The sequence below is a fragment of the Peromyscus eremicus genome, chromosome 23, assembly GCF_949786415.1.
Source record: "Peromyscus eremicus chromosome 23, PerEre_H2_v1, whole genome shotgun sequence".
NCBI classification, from domain to species: domain Eukaryota; kingdom Metazoa; phylum Chordata; class Mammalia; order Rodentia; family Cricetidae; genus Peromyscus; species Peromyscus eremicus.
In genome coordinates, this window is record NC_081438.1 from 32,003,425 (window position 1) to 32,024,258 (window position 20,834).

A 20,834-nucleotide genomic window follows, 5' to 3' on the forward strand; every position below is an offset into this window, starting at 1 on the left:
GGATGCAGAGCCATGGAGGCACACACTGAAAACTCCCTGGCTCCCACCATGGCTGGGCTCCAGAAGAACTTTTCTGTGAGCCTACCATGTGGAGGGAAGAACTACAAGCCATGTCTTCGTGTTCTTGGAAAAGTTTCCTCATGGAGTATGGAGTAAAGTGGGTACATTGGTGCTGTCCATTCCATAGACATCTGTGGAGTGCTGGAGACCCATAGACCACAAAGCACTTCTTCCATGTACTCCCAAGCCCAGAAATACCTAGCATGTTCAGAGCTTGAGTAGGAGACCAGCATGAATCAGTGAAGTCTGGGTCGCAGGATTTGAAAGAAAATCCTAGAGCTTTAACATTTTCAGAAGAGGGCTGGAGAGACAGGTTGGTGGGAGGAGCCCTTCTAGAGGATCCAGAACAGTTCCCAGCACCCATATGGCAGCTTATGGCCGGCCATCCTTAATTCCAGTGTCAGGGGATTCAACCTCCTTTGACCTCTGCAGGGCACTGCACAACACACGGTGCACACACATATATGCAGGCAAAACATCCATACACATAATACACACAAAATAATAATAAATCTTATTATTAATCTTATTTTTTTTTCCAAGAGGATAGTGAAGGGGCTATTTTCCAATGGAATGTTGTACTAAAAAATCACAAACCTGAGCAGTCAGCCCCACAGTCAAGCGGCTCCACAGCCACCTGTGCACATGCCCTTCACAGGCTAGAGGAACTGTAGAGGTTTAGCTAGAGGCATGCATGTCAGTTTCCTAGATAATCAAACACTCATCATGCTGGCAAGATGTGAGCAAAAGAAAAATGTTGAGTTGGCAAGAGTAGGAGGGTTCCAAGGTTGGAGGCAGGTGGCAGAGCCATGTGTTTGGCACGTGTAAGGGCCTTGGGCTCAATCTCCAGGACCAAAGAGGAAAAGAAGGGAAGGAACTCGTATCTGTTGCAGGGGATAGCAAGGCAGGGCAGCCTTTATCAAAGGTAGCTGGAAGGATATGTTTACACTGAAACAACACACAGCACAGGCATCAAGATAACCTCAATTAGCATACAAACTCTTAAAGCTGCACAGCCTGGGCTATGGCTAAGCACAGACACCCAGGCACAGCTGCATGCCTTGTTGAACTGCTGGGCGGTACACTTCACCTGCAGACACCTGGCAGTTGTCTTTCTGTTACAAGTGTTGGTTTGTTAAGCAGAAGCTACTGGAGGGCTGAGCTAAGAAGCCCACTCCAGCACCACCTGGTGCTGACTGGCACAGTGCAGCAAAACTCCAGGGCAGTGTGGTAGTGGGGGTACCTGTACGGTCCCAGCCCTGCCCTGCTAGCAGGTATCAGGAGCTCAGCTGTGTAAAGGAAGCTGGTGGTTGGGAGCATTGGGATGAGCCCTGGCTCAGGGAGCTCTGTAATGAAGGCGAGAGGGAGGCACCAAGCTCACTGTGGCTCTCACACTCACAGACAAGAGGAGGAAAAGCAGCGACACTTGATCCAGCCACCTCTCCAGTCCCTTTCTATGATTCTTACTTTGTGACAGTCAGGTTAAAGTGCTGACAATACCACAGCAGACGAAGCCTTGGACACACGAAAAGGACTGTGCAAACAGAAGAAACTGGACATAAGCAATAAGAACTGAATTCTTAGTGCTGCTCTGGCCTTCCTGGCACTCACGGTGGGGAAGGCCTAGCATCATGCCAGAAGAGTCTGTGGCCACTCTCAATGTGGCCCAGGAGGAAGTTTGGGCAGTCCAAAACAGCCTGCCTGCTCAGCTACTTGTGATGACCTCTACATCAGGTAAGAAGGTCAGGATGCTGGCACCATCTATGTCATGTCCAATGATGCCAATCGCCAAGATGCCAGGCTCAAGTTACCCTCCCAGAGCCGCCTGTCTTATACCATCACACCAGAGACCCCACTCTCAGCAGCATCAACTGGTGCTACAGCCACCCAGGCATCTGGGCTGCACTGGAGTGACACAGAGAAGCACCCAAACTGGAAGCCACAGAAGTAGGAACTTTCTTTTGCTCATGTCAAGTCCAAATTTACCAAATCTGAACTACTTCCAGGTATAAAAATACTAACCACAGAACCACAGGCTGGGAAGGGACAAGTAGGACAGAGCTAATTCAGGTCTATTTAGCTCTGCAAGAATAACTCTGAGTTCATCTCTGTAAGGGAAATAGTGCAAGGCACCAGGGCCTGTGCTAGGGATGGAACCCAAGGTGCATGCTGGCCAACACTCTACCATGAGCCACGTCCCTGCCCCAGAGTCAGAGTTACAAGAAGAGAAAGAGCTGGGAAGACCCTTTTACCAACTACGGAGGCAGGAGACTTACGCTGTTTTAGAGTTCTGTCTCTGGAGTAAACCCTCGAGGTGGTCCCATGGGTGGCAGACTGGGCCGTGAGTGCATCAGTGCGCGCCGAGAGCATCCTGCAGTCACGGCAGGTGTATCCATTGCTGGCTGTCACCTCAGCTGCCAGTTCACCGTTTCCCTGAGTGGCAGCTTTATTTCCACCTGAGGTTTTTCAAACGGCAAATAAAAACTATTAATCACTATCTGCAGATTACCCAGCCATGGCTTCTGGTTTGAAAAATATACAAAGTACCAAAGTAATTACCTTTAAGGTCGCCATCATCGTCAAGACCTGAAACACATACACACAAATTACACTGTGAAATACAACCAATGCCACCACAACTATGCCAGGTGACAGGCCAGTGCTATGCTGTGGCATTGCTGGGGTCTGTTTCTAAGATTCCTCGAACCTCTTGTCACCCAAAGGCGGTGGCAATGGGAAGAGCCCTGCATTCCAGAACATTCTGGCCCACAAGGACAGACAAAAGGGAAGAACTAGACAGCTATGTGGAACTTCCAGGCTTTTAACTTACAGCATCTATGGCCCTGGGCCTGAGATTGCTCCATGGCTGAGCAAAGCAGAGGCATCCCAAGCCAAGAGCTCAGGACTTCTAGAACTAAGCTGGCTCTTCTAACTCCCTCAGCAGAGCAGCCAGAACATACACTGAACTCAGCAGGCAGCTCTATGGCTCTTAGCAGAGGAGCTGTGTCTGGGTGCTCAGCCTTGGTGACATGGCACAGGTCACCTTAAGGGTGCAGATGGCCCTGTCTCTGAGTCGGGGCACAGTCTCTTGCCTTCCAGCACTGACTGCTTCACAGCAAGTCCTTTGTTTTAGAAGGGGTCTTTTATGGAGCTCGGGTTGGCCTTGAACTCCTTATGTAGCTTAGGATTGGCTTCAACTCCTGATTCTCCTGTCTCCACATTCTGGGTGTTTGGATTATAGGAATACATAGCCATGCCCAGCCTGTAACAAGCATTTTCTTTCTTTCTTTCTTTTTTTTTTTTTTTTTTTTCGAGACAGGGCTTCTCTGTGTAGCTTTGCGCCTTTCCTGGAACTCACTCTGTAGACCAGGCTGGCCTTGAACTCACAGAGATCCGCCTGGCTCTGCCTCCTGAGTGCTGGGATTAAAGGTGTGCGCCACCACCGCCTGGCCAACAAGCATTTTCTAATGACTCAAAAATATCTTTACTGTCTAGTTGCTTCTGAGTTTTCTAGAACATACCAGGAATTTTACACCACATTTAAGTGTCCCATATTGAAAGTGGCTGGGCCGGGCAGTGGTGGCGCATGCCTTTAATCCCAGCACTCGGGAGGCAGAGGCAGGTGGATCTCTGTGAGTTCGAGGCCAGCCTAGTCTCCAAAGCGAGTTCCAGGAAAGGCGCAAAGCTACACAGAGAAACCCTGTCTCGGAAGGAAAAAAAAAAAAAAAAAAGAAAGAAAGTAGTTAAAGGGTTGCTGCCTGTTCATTTAATCAGTCCTGTTGCAGTGAGCAATTAATAATCACACCTCACCTAAGCCACTGAGGAAGCAGATGAAGGCAGCATCCACATGCCCCCAGGGGCCTGCAAAGAGCCTAACCTCACTGGTGGCAAACCATTTGTAGGCCAGCCTCTGCCCCCTCCCAGATCAACTGCAGACACAGCCATGCCGGGGATGAGGATGTTGAGTGTGTGGTTACTAACCCCAGAAGTGGTCCACTTTGGTCTGCTCGCGAATCAGAGACTCATCTAGCACAGGATGCCGAAGCACCGTGGCATTCCGCAGGCTGCAAGAGCTGTCATGGCTGGCGCTGGAGGACACTCCCTTCCCTGACAGGTGGTTGATACTAAAAGCTGGCTTGCTTGCACTTCTGCGCTGTCTGACTGTCCTACAAAGAAGTAAGAAATGCGTTTTTAGACTTTCCTTAGAAAATATACAATCACTAGATTTTACTAACACAAAATTTGTGCCTGAGAGCACATACAGCATTTTAAAACAAGCCATTTTCTTATGCCTTGCCTGCTATAACCTAAACATCCATTAATCTTAAAAAAAAAAAAAAAAAAAAAAGGAATTTTTTTAGCTGGAGTCCAAGAACTTGTTCTAAAACTGTAAACACAAAAATAATTTCAGGCTATTCTGGGCCCAACAATCCAATATTGGCTCAAACTTGAAATAACCTGAAAGTAAAAATTACTTAAAAGCTATAACGAATGCTGCAGCTTATATATCTAACCATGCCACTCCCTTTCCTGAATAAGTAAGAGCACCCACGCCAGCAGCCTTACTGCTTCTGCAGCTAGCACAGAGTTGCCAAGCACAGCAAGAGGCACCGGTTAACTTGAAGGAACTTCTGCCTGTACTCTCACACACAACACAAGGAGCCCAAAACCAAATGACAGCTGGATGTGGTGGCACACGCCTTTAATCTCAGCAACCAGGAGACAGAGGCAGGCAGATCTCTGTGAGTTCCAGCCAGCCCCGGTTACAGTGAGACTTTGTCTCTAAACAAACACAACAAAAATCCAAATGTCCTGTAAGCATCTTGCATAAAGTGATGTGAGTGGGTACACGTAGGCAAAGCACCAAACTACCACCTCTAGGAAGCTGGTGTGGTGAAAGGCACCAGTCTGTTCTCTTGTCTGGGGGACTAAAGCTTCTGGGCACCTAAGCACCTCTGGGTGGCCCTACAGAAAACTGTGTTTGGGAGTCAGCTGTCACAACTGAATAGTCTGACATTTTGACATTTTATGCGACAGCCTGCAGGTCTCTGGGCAAGGTACACTACCATAGGGCCCCATGGAGTGTGAACAATGTGCCAGCAATCTCGTGCCTCCTTGAGGGTAATGCAATTCTTATATGAGCAAAATAAACTAAACAATGTCACTTCTGCCAGGCATGGTGGTACACACCTTTAATCCCAAGGCTCAAGGGGCAGGTGGATCTCTGTGAGTTTGAGGCCATCCTGGTCTACAAAGCGAGTTCTGGGACAGCCAGGACTTTTAGGTATCACTTTCTCTATTCAGTGTCTATTCAGTAAGGCACAGATGGTGGGAACTTTGGCTGTTGGCTACAGTGAAGACAGAGCATCGAAGGTAGAGAGACGAAACCCACTAGGCCTTCCAAGTGTATGCACACAGGTACATAGCTCACACAAGTCCACACAGGCTTGAGTCAGCCATGACTGATCGGCAGCACTGCAGCTGCCGACCCTCCACATTTGGTAGGCCACTGAAGCTCAGCTCATCCCAGGATGAGAAAGCTTATGCCTGTGACCATGAGAAGAAGTTCATCCATATTACCATCTCAGGCACGTTAGCATACCAGCTCCACTCTGTGGGTAGACAACAGATACTTTGAGCACTCCAGAACAATTTCAGTCAGCTCACAGGGCAGATCTGAGTGTCAACATATGTGTGCGCACACAATTCCAGGGAAAGAGCTTGGTTTGACAGCTGTGAAGACAAGCCACATAGTGCTCACCTGGTTTCTTTCTCCTTGGAGGGGGTGGCCCTGCTGGTGCTGACGTGCAAGTCAACAGCCTGGCTGTCCCCACTGCTATACGCTGCTGTTGTGACCAGGCGCAAGCTGCGGCGGGACATCCTTGGAGAATCAAATACAGGTTCCAACCTGTGCTCAGTCTCAAAATCCAGAGCATCCGAAGAATAACTAGAACTGGAGAGAGACAAGGCTGGAGGAAGCAATGGTTGCCAGGCCAGGAGCCATAACACTCCTGTGTGATAACTTCATTGCATTGCAAGGACAGGCATCATCAGTCAATCAAGCAGCTGTGCATGGGCCTTCGCCAACCCCCTTCACCTGCAGACCCCAGGAGCATAGGCCTGAAACTTTGTCCGAGAACAGTCATTTAGGGCAGGCCAAGACTCCTAGAATCCTGATGGGGCCACTAAGACAGTGACACCACAGGGACTGGAAGTGAGATCAGCAATGTGCTCTTGAGAAGAAAATGGAAAGCCGCAGAACACACATTTCATACACTGAAGCTAGATGAACAGAAAATCTTTCTGAGCCATGGCAAAGACTGTCACTTCCAGTGCCTCCTTCACAACTGTCAATCAGTGCAATAGCTATTCTGTGTGGTACCCAGTTTGTTCAGGCCAGAAGCCAGCTGGTTCCCCTCTCAGGTACCCTGAGGATAAGGCTATGCTCACCCCATTAGCAGCACCCCTCTTCATCAAGACACAAGTAACCCGGTCACCCTGGAAAAGAAGCTGCACATGGTAAGGGTGACAACAGGGGAGCAGGAGGCACCCTGGGAGAAGAGGCAGAGAGTGACGCCAGCTGGTGAAAGGAGACACAGAGTAGACAAATGACAGGTGCCTTGGGGAGAACTGCTCCACAGGCAACCCCAGCAGCCAGGAGCCAGTTAGTGGCTTTCCAGCGTCCTGCCCTGCTAATACAGGCTCTGTGGCCTCAAGGTACGGGTGAAGTAAGATCACACAGGTCGGACACCAAGCCAGCCTCGTAGTGGCACTGGTCAGACCACTCAGAAGGCAGTACAAGTGGCTTCAGCAGGCAAGGCCTTTAGGACATCAAAGATGCTTGAGACAGGGTGCACCAGCAAAAAGGCCAAGTCATGACGAGATAAGAGCTGACAGCAAGGTGCTCAATGACAAAATTTGCCAGGCCAATTTCAGTGAACCCTAAAATTAGATAGCTTCCATCTGACAGGGTACTACACACAATTATGGCTTTAGTTTACAAAGATTACATTGCACATCAGAATTGATTTACAGATATGGCCCAGCACTGTGGTGGTTTGAATAAGAATGGGCTCCAAAGCAGGGCAGCCTTTAATCCCAGCACTCAGGAGGCAGAGGCAAGAGGATCTCTGTGAGTTCGAGGACAGCCTGGGCTACAGAGTGAAATCCTGTCTCAAAAAACAACAAAACAAAACAAAATAAAAAGAATGGTCTCTCTCGGGAGGCAGAGCCAGGTGGATCTCTGAGTTTGAGGCCAGCCTGGGCTACCAAGTGAGTTCCAGGAAAGGTACAAAGCTACACAGAGAAACCCTGTCTCGAAAAACCAAAAAAAAAAAAAAAGGTCTCTATAGGCTCATATACTGGAATGCTTAGTCAAATAGTGGAACTATTTGAGAAGGATTAGGAGATGTAGCTTTGTCGGAGTAGATGTGGCCTTGTTGGAGGCAGTGTGTTACTGGGGATGGGCTTTGCAGTTTCAAAGCCCACACCAGGCCCGGGGTGCCTCTGCCCACTGCCTTCAGATCAGGATGAAGAACTCTCAGCTACTTCTCCAGAGCCATGTCTGCATGTGTGCTGCCTTACTCCTGACATGATGATAATGGACTAAACCTCTGAAATTTTTTTGTTTTTATTTTTTTGTTTTTTCTTTTTCGAGACAGGGTTTCTCTGTGTAGCTTTTTTTTTTTTTAAGAACTTTTTTTTTCTTTATTTATTTATTATGTATTCAGTGTTTGGCATGTATGCCTACACGCCAGAAGAGCGCACCAGATCTCATCCTAGATGGTTGTGAGCCACCATGTTGTTGCTGGGAATTGAACTCAGGGCCTCTGGAACAGCAGCTAGTGCTCTTAACCTCTGAGCCATCTCTCCAGCCCCTCTGTGTAGCTTTGTGCCTTTCCTGGATCTCACTCTGTAGACCATGCTGGCCTCGAACTCACAGAGATCTGCCTGCCTCTGCCTCCCGAGTGCTGGGATTAAAGGTGTGCGCACCACTGCCAGGCAACCTCTGAAATTTTAAGAAGCCCCAATTAAATGCTTTTGTTTATAAGAGTTACTTTGGTCATGGTGTCTCTTCATAGCAACAGAACTAAGATATCATAGAACTATGTACCATCTCTGCTTCCCATCCTTCCACCCACAAACACCCTCAAGACTCTAGCTGCTGGGTAAGGGATCCTCACAGCTCAGGGTGCATCTGACCCTGTGGCTGTCTGCTGCCACTCTGTCTGCAAAGGGCCAAAACCGCCTAGCCAGAAGTGAGGCCTACCCCTGCAGGCTAAAAGAAACAGAAACTGCCCCACTCACACTGCTTACTATGGTCTGGATACGAAATGACGCCTCAGGTTATGTGATGAACATTTCACACACACACACGGTTTGCATGTGCAGGTCAGAGGACAATTTATGAGGGACAGTTCTTTCTTCCTACCATTTGGGTCCAGGGATAGGAGTTAGTTCACTGGGCTTGGTGATAACACATGAATTAACCAACTAAGCCATCTCCACAGACCCCAGAATTCACTTTGTAGCCCAGGCAAGTCTCTAACCAACTGCCTCTGCTCTCTTGAATAGCAATTGCGCGTGACACACACACACACACACACACACACACACACACACACACACACACACACGGCTCCTCAAAGAAGGAAGCCTGACACACACCCTTCCTTCCTGGAGGATCCTGCAGCCATGTCCTCTGCCCTGTACTGAGTCCCTCCCAACCTCCAGGGACCTTTCCTTCTTAGTCACTTCTTCCACTCTCCACACCTTAGATTCTCTCTTAGGTCTTACTACAGCATCCAGACTCTCAGCAGGGCCCAAATGGAAAACAACAAGCACACTTGGCCCTATCATGCTGCACTCCACCAGACCAGCTACTCCCTGAGGGCCCTGGCTTTAAGCAGGTGACTCACTGACAATGTTCAGTCTCACCATGCTTGGCTTTCCACTATACTTGGCCTGCTGCAGACTCCTGGCTCCCCGGCACACTGAGGCTGGCTCACTCCAGCCACCTCTCATCCTGTAGGCAGCCTCCCTCCTGCCAGAGGAGGAAAAGCAGTGACTGCTTGCAGAGCAAACAGCTCCAAGCCTCGGGACTTCTGGGAGAGGCTTCCTCTCTGAGGGAGGCAAAGGCCATCAACAGCTGCCATGACCCTTGTGAGCAGCTGACTGGGCTGACAACAGGTGGGTCAAGGGACAACACAAGCCATTTCAAATCTTCAAGAGGAGCCTCAAGTCTCTCTAGACTATGACACAAGACTTCATCACAGCACTGGGCATGGAGCCATGCCAGTGAAAAAAGCCAGTATGGTGATGCGTAACTGGACTTCAGTGCCAGGCTAGTGAGATGCTCTCTGAGAAAAAAACAAAAACAGTAGCTCCAGAGAGAAACCAGCAAAGTGCTTGAAATACAAGTGAAAGGACTTGAGTTCAATCCCTAGCACCCCCCCTACACACACACACACACACACACACACACACACACACACACACACACACAAGTGTGGGTCGCCTGTGATGGTAACTCCAGCACTGGGGAGACAACAGGCAGATCCCTGCCAGCCTCGCTGAACCAGTGAGCCCCAGGTTCAGATCCTGTCTCAAAAAACAAGGTAGAGACACCTGAGGTTGATATCTGGCCTGAACACACACACACACACACACACACACACACACACACACACACACGTGGGCACACAAATATGGAAACCTGGACATGTATTATATACAAACAGTAAGTGCTCAAACTTGTAGACCTAATACCACATCACAGGAAATATGGGTAGACTCAAGAAAGAAGCTATTGAAACACAGGGTGAGGATCCTGTTTGGGTTGACACAAAAGCTCACTATAAACAAAAGGAGACGGATCTGGGAAACTTTTTTTCTTTTTTTAATTCTCTATGTAGACCAGGCTGGACTCAAAGGTCCAGAGGTCCATCTGTCTTGGGTGCTGAGGTTAAAGGCCTGTGTCACTACATCCCACCAAAACTAGGCATGAGGGAGCCAATGTCACTGCAGGATGGAGCTGGTAGCAGCACACTAACTTCTCCATTCCCTCCAAGTTCTCACAGTGCATGCATTTTCCAAGAGAAAGACGTTTCACTTAAACCCATGAGTGTCTAGACACTCAGTCACTGCAATAGCTAAGAATTGAGACGTGAAAGCTGCTGAACCACACTGGAATGGGCTAGCAGGTGTACCAGAGGACAGCAGGGTGCAGCTGCTCGGCCTCTTGCCACACTGAGCATCTGGCTGAGGACCATGACAAGTTTTCAGAGAAGCTGGGACCAGAAGCCTGGAACTGTACCCACATGCTCCCTGTGCCATGGCTGTGCCTAGGCTGACTGTCACCCACTGGGTCTTCCCTTCATCTCCATCAATCCAGCTCTGCAGTTCCAATCCTGCTCTGCTCTCCTGTCTGGGCCATGCTGTCCGTGGCCTATGGCAATCTCACTTACTTTTTGGGGCCCAGTTACTACCCATTGGTAACTGGCTCAGACCCAGTCACATGAGTCTCCTGACTTGTCAATCCTGTCTACCCCATGATCTGACTAAAGCTGGGAATATCACTAATGGCTCTCACTCACCCACCTCTGTATTCCAGGACAGGTCTGGCCTACTCAGCCCTATATACTTTAAGCACAGCTCTGTGGATTAAAATCCTGTTGGACCCCCGTCTACACACCTAACACGTCACCACCTTGCCACCTTTCCTCCATACCACCTGTCCACAGGCCCCACAAGCCTAACTGAACAAAGGCTGCAAACTTCACCGCAGCCAAGCACAGGCTTCCCTGGACACATGGAGTAACACTGTACTTAAAATAGGTCATAAAGGCTAAAAATAAGTCACTAAGAATAACTGTTTCTATGTTCCCAGATAGGCTCAGAGAAGTCACCTGAGATAGCCATGCATTTACTTCTGACATACTACAGACTCCAGGCTAAAACATCATAGGGAGTTTGAGGCTAGCCTGGGCTACATGGGGACAACTATCTCAAAACATAAACTGAGCCCAGCAAGTATCCCTTGCAAGTGCAACTAGACTGAGGATGGAAATGGAAAGCAGAATCGTCACACGTCACAACTGACCACTGCTGTCCAAAAGCATCTTCTTGAGGCCGGGGAGATGATTTCGAAGAAAAGTGCTTGCCAAGGCAGCATGAGAAAGGCATGGAAACCTGTCTATAATCCCAGTGCTCAGGAGGCGGAGATCCCAGGGACAAAGAGGCTACTAGACTAGCCAAACTGGTGGACTGTCTGCATCAATGTAAAAGGTAAGAGCAAACAAGGAAGATAACCACTGTTTACCTCTGGCCTCCACACACACACACATACACACACCTGCACACAACTATGACAAGGAAAATACCCACTGTCTACCTCTGGCCTCCACATATATACTCCTGCACACAACTATGCCCACATATATACAAACATGTGTGTATACACACACACACACACACACACACACACACACACACACACACACAGTATTTTCTTTAGCTATTTCCTGATCTCCTTTAGGTTTTCTTGTGGCGTCACCCTTACAGGTGAAGCCACTGGACAATGACTCGGCACATACATCCCATATGCCTCCTACATCTTGCCAGGTACCCAAGTTTTCCTACCTGCCAGTCATGCCCTAACCCAGCAGTACAACTGATTCTCCTCGGCACACACCAGAGCTTAGAGTGAGGCCCCCTGCAATCACCCTTTCCATTTGGCAAACTGGAAAGGGACAGAGCAGCAAGCAGTTACTGAGGCTCAAAGGACCCAAAGAACAAGAACACGCTGTCTAGAGCATGCTCCTGGAACTGGGCCTTCCAAAGGCAGCCCCTAGACCAGGGTCTCTCAGGGGATGCCCAAACTGCTGACAAACCACTAGTCACACTCACAGGCTTGCTCCCAATCATGGCCACAGGGTGGAGCCTGAAACGGTGAGTCACTTTAAGTGACTAACACCTGAGTCACTGCAAGAGGTGACTCAGAAGCCCACAGCTCTAGGAGCCACTCACAGCCTCCACGCCCACTAGGTTGTGGAGGGCTCAACGCCGTGTGACTGTCACATCAACACACAGCTGTGTGCTCTGAGGCCTTGCGGTGCTGCACCCTGACGGGGCACTCACTCACTCACCTGAGTGCGTAGGTGTAGCCGGTGTTCTCCGGCACACACTGGGGTGGAGTGTATGTATGTAGCCGAGAAAAGTCCATGTTCACCACCTCAGACCATGCTGCAGAGGGAACAGAAGAGGACTAGGTATTAAAGGGTTAGTAGGAGTCCAGAGACAGGACTGGCAGCCCCACTTTGATTGTAACACATGACAGTTTTTCTCGGTCCCAAGTCAAAGCTTCTGTCACGTGTCAGCTCCAAATGTGCACATAAAAACGAAACTCCGGCCACACAAGCATACCCACCAGGGTTGGATTCCAGAACCCACATAACGCCAGACACAGAAGTGCATCTGTAATCCGAGTGTGCTGATGGTGAGACAGGAGGGAAGACAGGAGAATTCCCAGAAGAGTCAGCCAGCCTGGCAGACACAACCACTGTCTCAAAAAAGGTGGAAAACAAGGAACAACACTTGTGGCTATCCTCTGACCTCCACACTTCTACACTTGCGCACACACACTATATAACACCCCCACCCCCACACACACACACACACACACACACACGCGCACACACACAACCAAAACCAAAAGATAACAAGCGGGCGAGGCACGGTAATAATCCTAGCACTAGGGAGTTTGAAGCCAGCATAGTCTACAAGTGAGAACGTCACTAGAAATAAAAACCAGCAAGAGAAATCTTGGGCCAGCTTATAATGACATTAACCAGGCACTTTCCAAGAAAACCTGACAGTGACTCCAGAGCCCTTTTTTGAAATGTTGAAATACGGCTGGGCAGTGGTGGCGCACGCCTTTAATCCCAGCACTTGGGAGGCAGAGGCAGACGGATCTCTGGGAGTTCAGGCCAGCCTGGGCTACAGAGTGAGATCCAGGCCAGCCAGGACTGTTATACACAGAAACCCTGTCTGGGGGTGGGGGGAGGGGAGAAAAGAAATGTTGAAATACGACTTTCCATTTCTTTCTTCTTTTTTTGTTTTTGTTTTTGTTTTGTTTGTTCATCGAGACAAGGTTTCTCTGTGTAACAGAGCCCTGGCTGTCCTGGAACTCACTTTGTAGACCAGGCTGGCCTTGAACTCACAAAGATCTGCTGTCTCTGCCTCCCAAGTGGATTAATGGTATAAGCCACCACATCTGGCTAAAACGTTTTTTTTTTATTTTATTTTAATTTTTGAGGTCTCTCTATGTAGTTCTGGAACTCACTGTGTAGACCAGACTGCCCTCAGACTCACAAAGATACCCCTGCCTCTGCTACCTGAGTGCTGGGGTTAAAGGTGTGTGCCACCATACGAGGGCCTGTGACTTTCCATTTCTTGAAGGTGTGGTATGCCCTCAGTCTTCTGGAGTAAGGACTAGCATTGAGAAAAAGATGACTAAGTTTTGATCCCACAGTCAGAGAGCAGCACCGCCGTCCTTTGCTGCAAAGCTGAGGTTTGCACGAGCATCTCAGAACCAAACCAGAGAGAAAGCCCAGCAGCAAAGAACAGGAGGGATAAGCAGAGGTTGGAGACTTTTATACCTTCCCTCCCTTAGGCAAACATAAAACTGTGGTGAGCTCACTGTTTCTCAGGTTCTCATCTTTGCTTCTTTACAATGACTCAAATCTTCCTCTGGCTAAAGGTACATGTGTGCAAGCACATACACATTTAATGCAATGTACTCGAAGTCCTCATAAAGGTGGGAGGCAGATCAGTGGGACTGTGCTTCAGACCGCACACCGACCATTCGCAAGGTCCCAGGCTCCACCCAGAAAAATAAAACAAAATGAAACAACTCCTCATAGTAATGGGAATCATAACCCATTGATTATTAGGGAGGGGTTGAGGATTTAGCTCAATGGTATTTAGCTCAGTAGTAGAGCCTTGCCTAGCAAGTGCAAGGTCCTGGGTTCAGTCCTCAGCTCCGGGGGAACAAAAAAAAAAAAAGAAAGAAAAGAAAAATCTAGGGAACCGCAGCAGTGGCTGATACCTGCAACCCTGGCCCTCTGAGGCAGGAGGAGTGCTGTGAATTCCAGGCCAGCCTGATCTACAGGTAAAACCCTGTCTAGGCAGTGGTGGTGTATGCCTTTAATTCCAGCACTCAGGAGGCAGAGGCAGGCAGATCTCTGAGTTCAAAGCCAGCCTGGTCTACAGAGCAAGGTCCAGGACACTCAGAGCTACACAGAGAAACCCTGTCTTGGAAAAACAAAACAAAACAAACCTAAAGTGTTGTGGTTTTTTGTTTGTTTAGATTGTTCTAAATTTTCCATTAGTGTTTTACCATGGGTGTTGTGTCCCCTGAAACTGGAGTTATAGACAGTTGTGAGCTGCCATGTGGGTGCTGGGAATTGAACCCTAGTCCTCTGGAAGAGCAGCTAATGCTCTTAACCTCTGAGCCATCTTTCCAGCCTGTTTGTTTTTTTAAGAGGGACACAAAACCAAGCCAAACCAACTAACCAACCAATCAACCAGAACTAAGAAAGCCAGGTATGGTGGTTCAAGTCTGTAACTCCAGACTCAGGGGGTGGAGACAAGAGGAACACTGCCATTTTGAAGCCTGCTGGGCTACAAAGCACAATTCTGTCTCATAAAATAGAGTTAAAACCAAATAAATAAAAGAGAAGAAAATAAAATGGAAAATAGTAATATCCCGAACAAAAAAATTATATATGAATGAAAGCTATAAGCCAAGTTAAAGCACTTTCATCACATCATTTTCCTTCCTGTTTAAAGATTTACTTTTTTTATGAGTATGAGTGCTTTGCCTGCATATATGTATGCGTACCCTGTGCATGACTGGTCCTCACAGAAGCCAGAAGAGGGTATTGTATCCCCTGGAACTGTAGTCACAGATGGCTGTGGGTGCTGGTAAGTGAACCTGGGTCCTCTGCAGGAGCAGGAAGTGTTCTTACCCACTGAGCCATCACTCCAGTCCTAACACTATTTTCCTTAAAACAGCCCAAATATTCCTTTAAAAATAAGACACTCATAAGGGCTACCATATCTGTATGGTATCTCTATGGTGACACATGCCTATCACCCCAACATCTGGGAGACACAGGCAGGCGGATCAGGAGTTCTAGGCCAGCCTAGGATATGAAACTGTGTGCTACGACAACACTGATTCTCTCTCTCTCTCTCTCTCTCTCTCTCTCTCTCTCTCTCTCTCTCTCTCGCTCTCTCGCTCTCTCGCTCTCTCGCTCTCTCGCTCTCTCGCTCTCTCTCGCTCCTCTCTCGCTCCTCTCTCGCTCCTCTCTCGCTCTCTCCCTCCTTCCCTCTCTCTAGAAAAGAAATCTCATGGTGTCTTCCACCTCATGGCTCAAGCAATCTTCCTGTCTCAGCTTCCTGAGCAGCTAGGACAGTAGGCACTTGCTACCACACCCAGCAGATCTAAGAACCTCACAGCACACCTAAGTGTGAGAAAACACTTCAGCCTGCCAGTCACACTCCGGGCAGGGGAGGGGACATACATGTGGACAACCTTCTGCAGACAACACTAACTGCTGAACCCAATAATGCCTGATACCTGCTCAGCTGCTCCATCCCCCTCATTGTAAGTTTAGAGCACTTGAACAGACCCAAAGGAGAATGTCAAGGCACAGAACTTGACGACGCCTCACTAGCTCCAACCTCCTGGCTGGTTCCGGGGCCTCACGCACACTGCCTCCCAGCCCCCCACCAACAACAGGGCCCCACCCTGGTAGAATGTAATAATGGATTCTGACCAGGTGACCGGAACATTCTGGGCTGAGTGACAGCATCAGTAACCACTCCTATTTCCATTCTTCAGGACAGGTGTTTAACTACTTCTTGTCATCCCGTTATTAACATCAAAATCAAACTTCCCACCTTCATTCTCGAAAGGGACTTTCCACTGTCCAGTCTTCTGGCAAATGCATTATTTGGCAGGGTCAAGCCTGAGCCCAAAGCCACCAAGTTCTCTACAATGGCAGTCTGAACACCCTGGTGGATGGGGCGTTTTTGGCCTGGCTCAACCCCCAGGACATGCAAAGCAATGTCAAAATCCAACGGCTAATGCTTGCAAGCCCTAAAGAGGATAGAAGACAGGGATCACTGGGGGTAACAGTAGAGGGAGACTCACCCTGTCATTCCACTCACACCACCTATGTGGGACAACCAAGTCTCACACAGCCAAGACTTGGTTCCCAAAGCTGGGGAACAGGGACATGTAAGGAACTACATATGTGTTTCCATCTGGAGAAATACCTCAGCATGCTCTCACCCATGAAGCCAGATGAAAGCTCCAGGACGGAGGAGCCCACATATCCACTGCACACCCTGGCCACTGCATAGTTCATCTCAGTTCCCAGTCAGTAGAACATCCCATGCCACCATCTAAGGAGACCTAACTTGCTCTCAGCACAAATCTGCAAGAACAAAGACAACCAGGGGCCACATGGCAGCTTCCCATCCAAGGCTAGAAGGTCCACAGAAGGGAGCAGGAGACCCGCAGCTGAGGATGCTGGGCTCTGAAAAGGTGTTTGATGAACACAGAATACCAGTGTGAACACAAGCTGAGTCCAGGCAGCCAAGTCTGGGGCAGGAGGAAGCAGCAACTGTAACATCAGGCTTGACAGTCCCTGACACCTCCTCTCCCCCATTAAACCTGATGCTTGTTTTAAGAAATTTTTTTATTCATTTTACATACCAACCACAGATCACAGATCCCCCTCTCATCCCTCCTCCTGCTCCCCCGCAAACCTGATGCCTCTTGAATCCAGAAAGCCCTGGGATCACATTCTCCAGAGAAAGCCTACCAAACAAAGCTGTGTACAGATCATCATTCTCCCTGTTTACCAATACTGCTTAGTGAGGACACTAACCACCTGCCCTGGGCCCAAACTCACCAGTCCTGTCGTCTACTAATGATCCAGGCAATCACCCCAGAAAACATGACTGCACAGCCAGGTTCACATACATGAGCATGCACACACATATATTCTCCAAAGAACAAGAGGCCAAATTCGTCCAAGGCTCTGGAGGTGCTGCACAAAATTTGCAGACAGGAGAACAGCCCACTCCTTCTCAAGCTCACTGCAGATCTAAATTACAGGACAACAGTTACCATTAAATTTTATTTTACTTGGGGCTGGAGAGATGGCTCAGTGGTTAAGAGCATTGGTTGCTCTTTCTGAGGACCTGGGTTCAATTCCCAGTACCCACATGGCAGCTCACAACTGTCTGTAACTCCAATTCCGGGGACCCAACACCCTCACACAGACATACACACAGGCAAAACACTAACGCACAAAAAATAAATAAGTAAAATAAAAGTAAATGAAAAAAATTTACTCTTTGGCACACACCTGCACTCAATGGAGTGCTGAGGCAGGATTGTGAATTCAAGGCCGGCCTGGGCTATGTAGATAGAGTAAGACGATGTCATAAAACCAAAACAGAGAGGACAGAATGGATTCTGCACATAAGATAGAGCCTGACAGACACACACTGCAATGTTAGCTGCAATTACTTTGTTGGAATATAAGCTGTGTTTAAGTTAAAAAAGAGAATGGTTCAAGCTCACAGCTTGTGAGTGAGTGTGAGTGAGTGAGAGAGAGAGAGAGAGAGAGAGAGAAAGAGAGAGAATGGGCTAGTAAAATGGCTCAGCAGGTCAAAGCACTTGGAGCCAAGCCTAATAAGCTGAGTTCAAATCCCTGGGCCCCACATGGTAGAACTGAGAAGTGACTCCCCAAGTCATTCTCCGACCTCCACACATGCATACCACCAGATGAGGGTCTCCCTTCTGTGTCTGTCTCCCTCATACACACAGAAAGAAACAATAAATGAATGGGGAAGTTTAAAAATAAATTTTGAAAAAAGATTTGCTTCCTCCTAGGCCAGCAATCCCAGAGATGAAAGATTAACTCAACCCTGCCCTGAACAAAAGACAAAAGTCCACTGATCAGCATGGATGGCTCAGCCACACCTGGACCCTCACAAGCTCATGCCACCACCTACAGGCCAAATGTAATCTGCTACTCCTCCTTGTGGTGTCCAAGAACAGGCTTAGCATATCCACACTGTTCTATCACCAAGGCCCCCTCACTGCTGACCAGAGTCTGCCTCCTGGCTACACCCTGAAGAGTCTGCTCTGCGGGGCCTCAGTCTGTGGGACTGACTGATGGGACACGATCTGCACCTATGGGCTGAAGGGCAGCAAAACCGTAAGTGAAGAAGAAATGCAACCGTTTTCCACAGCACCAGCAAACCCGGAAAAGAGCCTGTTGGCTACCAGAGGTCCTGTCACTCCTCCAGCCTTTCAGGCTAACTGAACCTGTGTCACCACTGACATGATACCGCGCTCCTCACAAGTGTCCTGGCCTCTAAAAGGATTTGCTGGAAGTCAACTTGGTGCTGAGTGCAAGCTCCAGGGCACTAGCCTAACACACTGGCCCACGGAGAACATACGGTGGAGAGCCAGGCTCCAGACAACGCTGACACAGGAGAATCTCTGCCTTCCAAGCCATCCAGACCAGGCCTGCCTTTGCCCTGTGCTTAAGCTGCCCAGGAGAACACAGGCCAGAGAAGGAAATGGTCCAGTGCAAGCTCTGGTGCCAGTCTAAGGACGTGTTTACTGTTTGTGTTTCTTTTCTAATACCAAGGATAGAACCCAGGGCCTTCACATGCCAGGCAAAGGCTCTACCCCTGAGCCATGCCACCAGCCCTAGAAGGGGTTTCATAAGCAGGCATATCACTGCAGGATCCTTCAGCCACACTGATTCTCGCTCCACACCACTCTCCTCTTACGAGACCCACATACACCGAGGATGAAAATACAAAATTCTTGTCTGAATGCTTTGGTCCAAAGCGAGTCTCAGTCCTTCCACCCCATCACCAAATCTTTGTCACCTAGAATGCCTGTACTTATTTCACAGCAAAACAGAAAACACAGCAGGAAATTTTCAGGAATAAATTAAATGTAGCTTCATGCAAACAACACAAACCTAAAACACAGAACAGAACTGCGGTTCTCAAATAAAACAAGCACAATCTTTCCTCTGGTCCCTGCTGGGGGTCACAGCTGAGGACAGCTGCCTGGGTTGGGCCTGAGGCTACTGGCCACACAAGAGATTTGATCTGCACCCACAGTGATGAAACCCTACGTGAAAAATAACAAAGCACTTAGTCTCAAAAACTCTCTAATAGGCAAACTTAAAAACTGATGGCAGTGCTGGAGAGATGGCTCAGTGGTTAAGAGCACTGGCTGCTCTTACAGAGGACCCTGGTTCAATTCCCAGAACCCACATGGCAGCTCACAACTGTCTGTAACTCCAGTTCTGTAGGATCGCACAGACACACACTCAGGCAAATGCACACCACTGTACATGAAATAAATAAAATTTTGCCAGGCAGTGGTGGCGCACACCTTTAATCCCAGCACTCAGGAGGCAGAGGCAGGCAGATCTCTGTGAGTTTGAGGCTAGCCTGGGCTACAGAGCAAGATCCAAGACAGGCAACAAAACTACACAGAGAAACCCTGTCTCGAAAAACCAAAAAAAAAAAAAAAACCAAAAAAACAAAAAAAACAAAAACAAAAACAAAAACAAAAACAAACAGAAAGAAAGAAAAACTGATGGCAGTACCTCTTTCCATGTCTGGGACGGTGGAGGATGCTGTAGTTGAGGTTGGCACCTCCTGGCACTGTCAATAAAGTATACCCATACAAGCCACACTGCAGCTTTGGCCAAAAATCACAAGGACCACAGCATGTCTTAAAATCACTTTCCACACCATCTGAGGTCAAACCCCAGAGACTCAGGTCTGAGAGTCCGTCCCACTACAATCCAAGGGCGTGGGGAGTACAGGATGCTAGGCCCTCCTCCAGCTTCCCAGGAAGCACCATCTGTCATAGGCCTTATCCCTCAGTGGTACACTGAAACCCCATCACACCCTGACTAAGAGTGGGTGCTCCCCCACTTCACTTGATCCGCCCCTATAGGACCTTCCTGAAGAACCAGAGAAGCACAACCACACAGACACAGCACATGCATCCTATACCCACATGTTCCACCTCCACCTCACTGATTCACCATCACCCAGAGCTTGGCTCTACACAGCAGCCAGGTGTTACCCAGCAGGTTCAATGACTATGTCCACTGTCAAGAAAAATACTTGGAAAAATGTGTTTCTTTGGTTTCTTTTTTACAGTGCAAAAGATGAAACCCAGGGCATTTGATAGGCTAGGGAAGGGCTCTACAGCTGAGAATATCCCAGAGTAACTTCTGTAAAATCAAATTTCTGCTAAGCCTAACCTACAACTACAGAGGCTGACGCAGGAGGATTGTGAGTTCCAAGCCCACGTGGCTACATAGCAAGATCCTTCTTGCCTCAAAAACAAATAATTCTGCCGTACCTATTGAAAAAAAAATCAGCTTTAATTAAACGCACGCACGCACGCACGCACGCACGCATTTTAGGCCAGATTTGGTAGGGCATACTTGTAACTAAGCATTGGGATGGCTGAGGTAGGAGCATAGGGAATTAGAGGCCTGCCTGGGCTGCAAAGTCAGACTCTACTTTGAAAAAAAAACAAATGAAAGCCAGGCATGGTGGTGCACACCTGTAATCCCATCCCCCAGAAGGCAGGTGGATCTGAGTTCCGGGTCAGCTTGGTCTACACAGAAAGTTCTAGCCCA

The 20,834-nt window shown here is 48.6% G+C and overlaps 1 protein-coding gene and 1 long non-coding RNA gene across 15 annotated transcripts in view; one reads left to right on the forward strand and one right to left on the reverse strand.

The window, feature by feature from the left end:
* The window catches only part of Sun1 (Sad1 and UNC84 domain containing 1), a 47,441-nt gene that overhangs the window by 18,776 nt on the left and 7,831 nt on the right, over positions 1–20,834 (reverse strand). For 6 of the 14 annotated variants that reach the window (XM_059249629.1, XM_059249626.1, XM_059249625.1 and 3 more), the window contains exons 1-6: positions 15,704–15,863; positions 12,207–12,303; positions 5,822–6,013; positions 4,042–4,226; positions 2,620–2,646; positions 2,337–2,516 (exon numbers count right to left, since the gene is read on the reverse strand). In XM_059249629.1, the coding sequence (XP_059105612.1) occupies positions 2,337–2,516; positions 2,620–2,646; positions 4,042–4,226; positions 5,822–6,013; positions 12,207–12,283 (661 nt within the window). In that variant the 5' untranslated portion in view covers positions 12,284–12,303; positions 15,704–15,863. Of the gene's footprint in view, positions 1–2,336; positions 2,517–2,619; positions 2,647–4,041; positions 4,227–5,821; positions 6,014–8,997; positions 9,240–12,206; positions 12,304–15,703; positions 15,865–20,834 lie in introns of those variants that run through there. The other 8 variants (XM_059249620.1, XM_059249619.1, XM_059249630.1 and 5 more) reach the window with 6 other exon arrangements.
* LOC131898453 (uncharacterized) lies at positions 11,088–18,991 on the forward strand. Its single transcript, XR_009375928.1, has 2 exons — positions 11,088–11,346; positions 18,035–18,991. It is a non-coding gene; the product is annotated as an uncharacterized LOC131898453 (long non-coding RNA).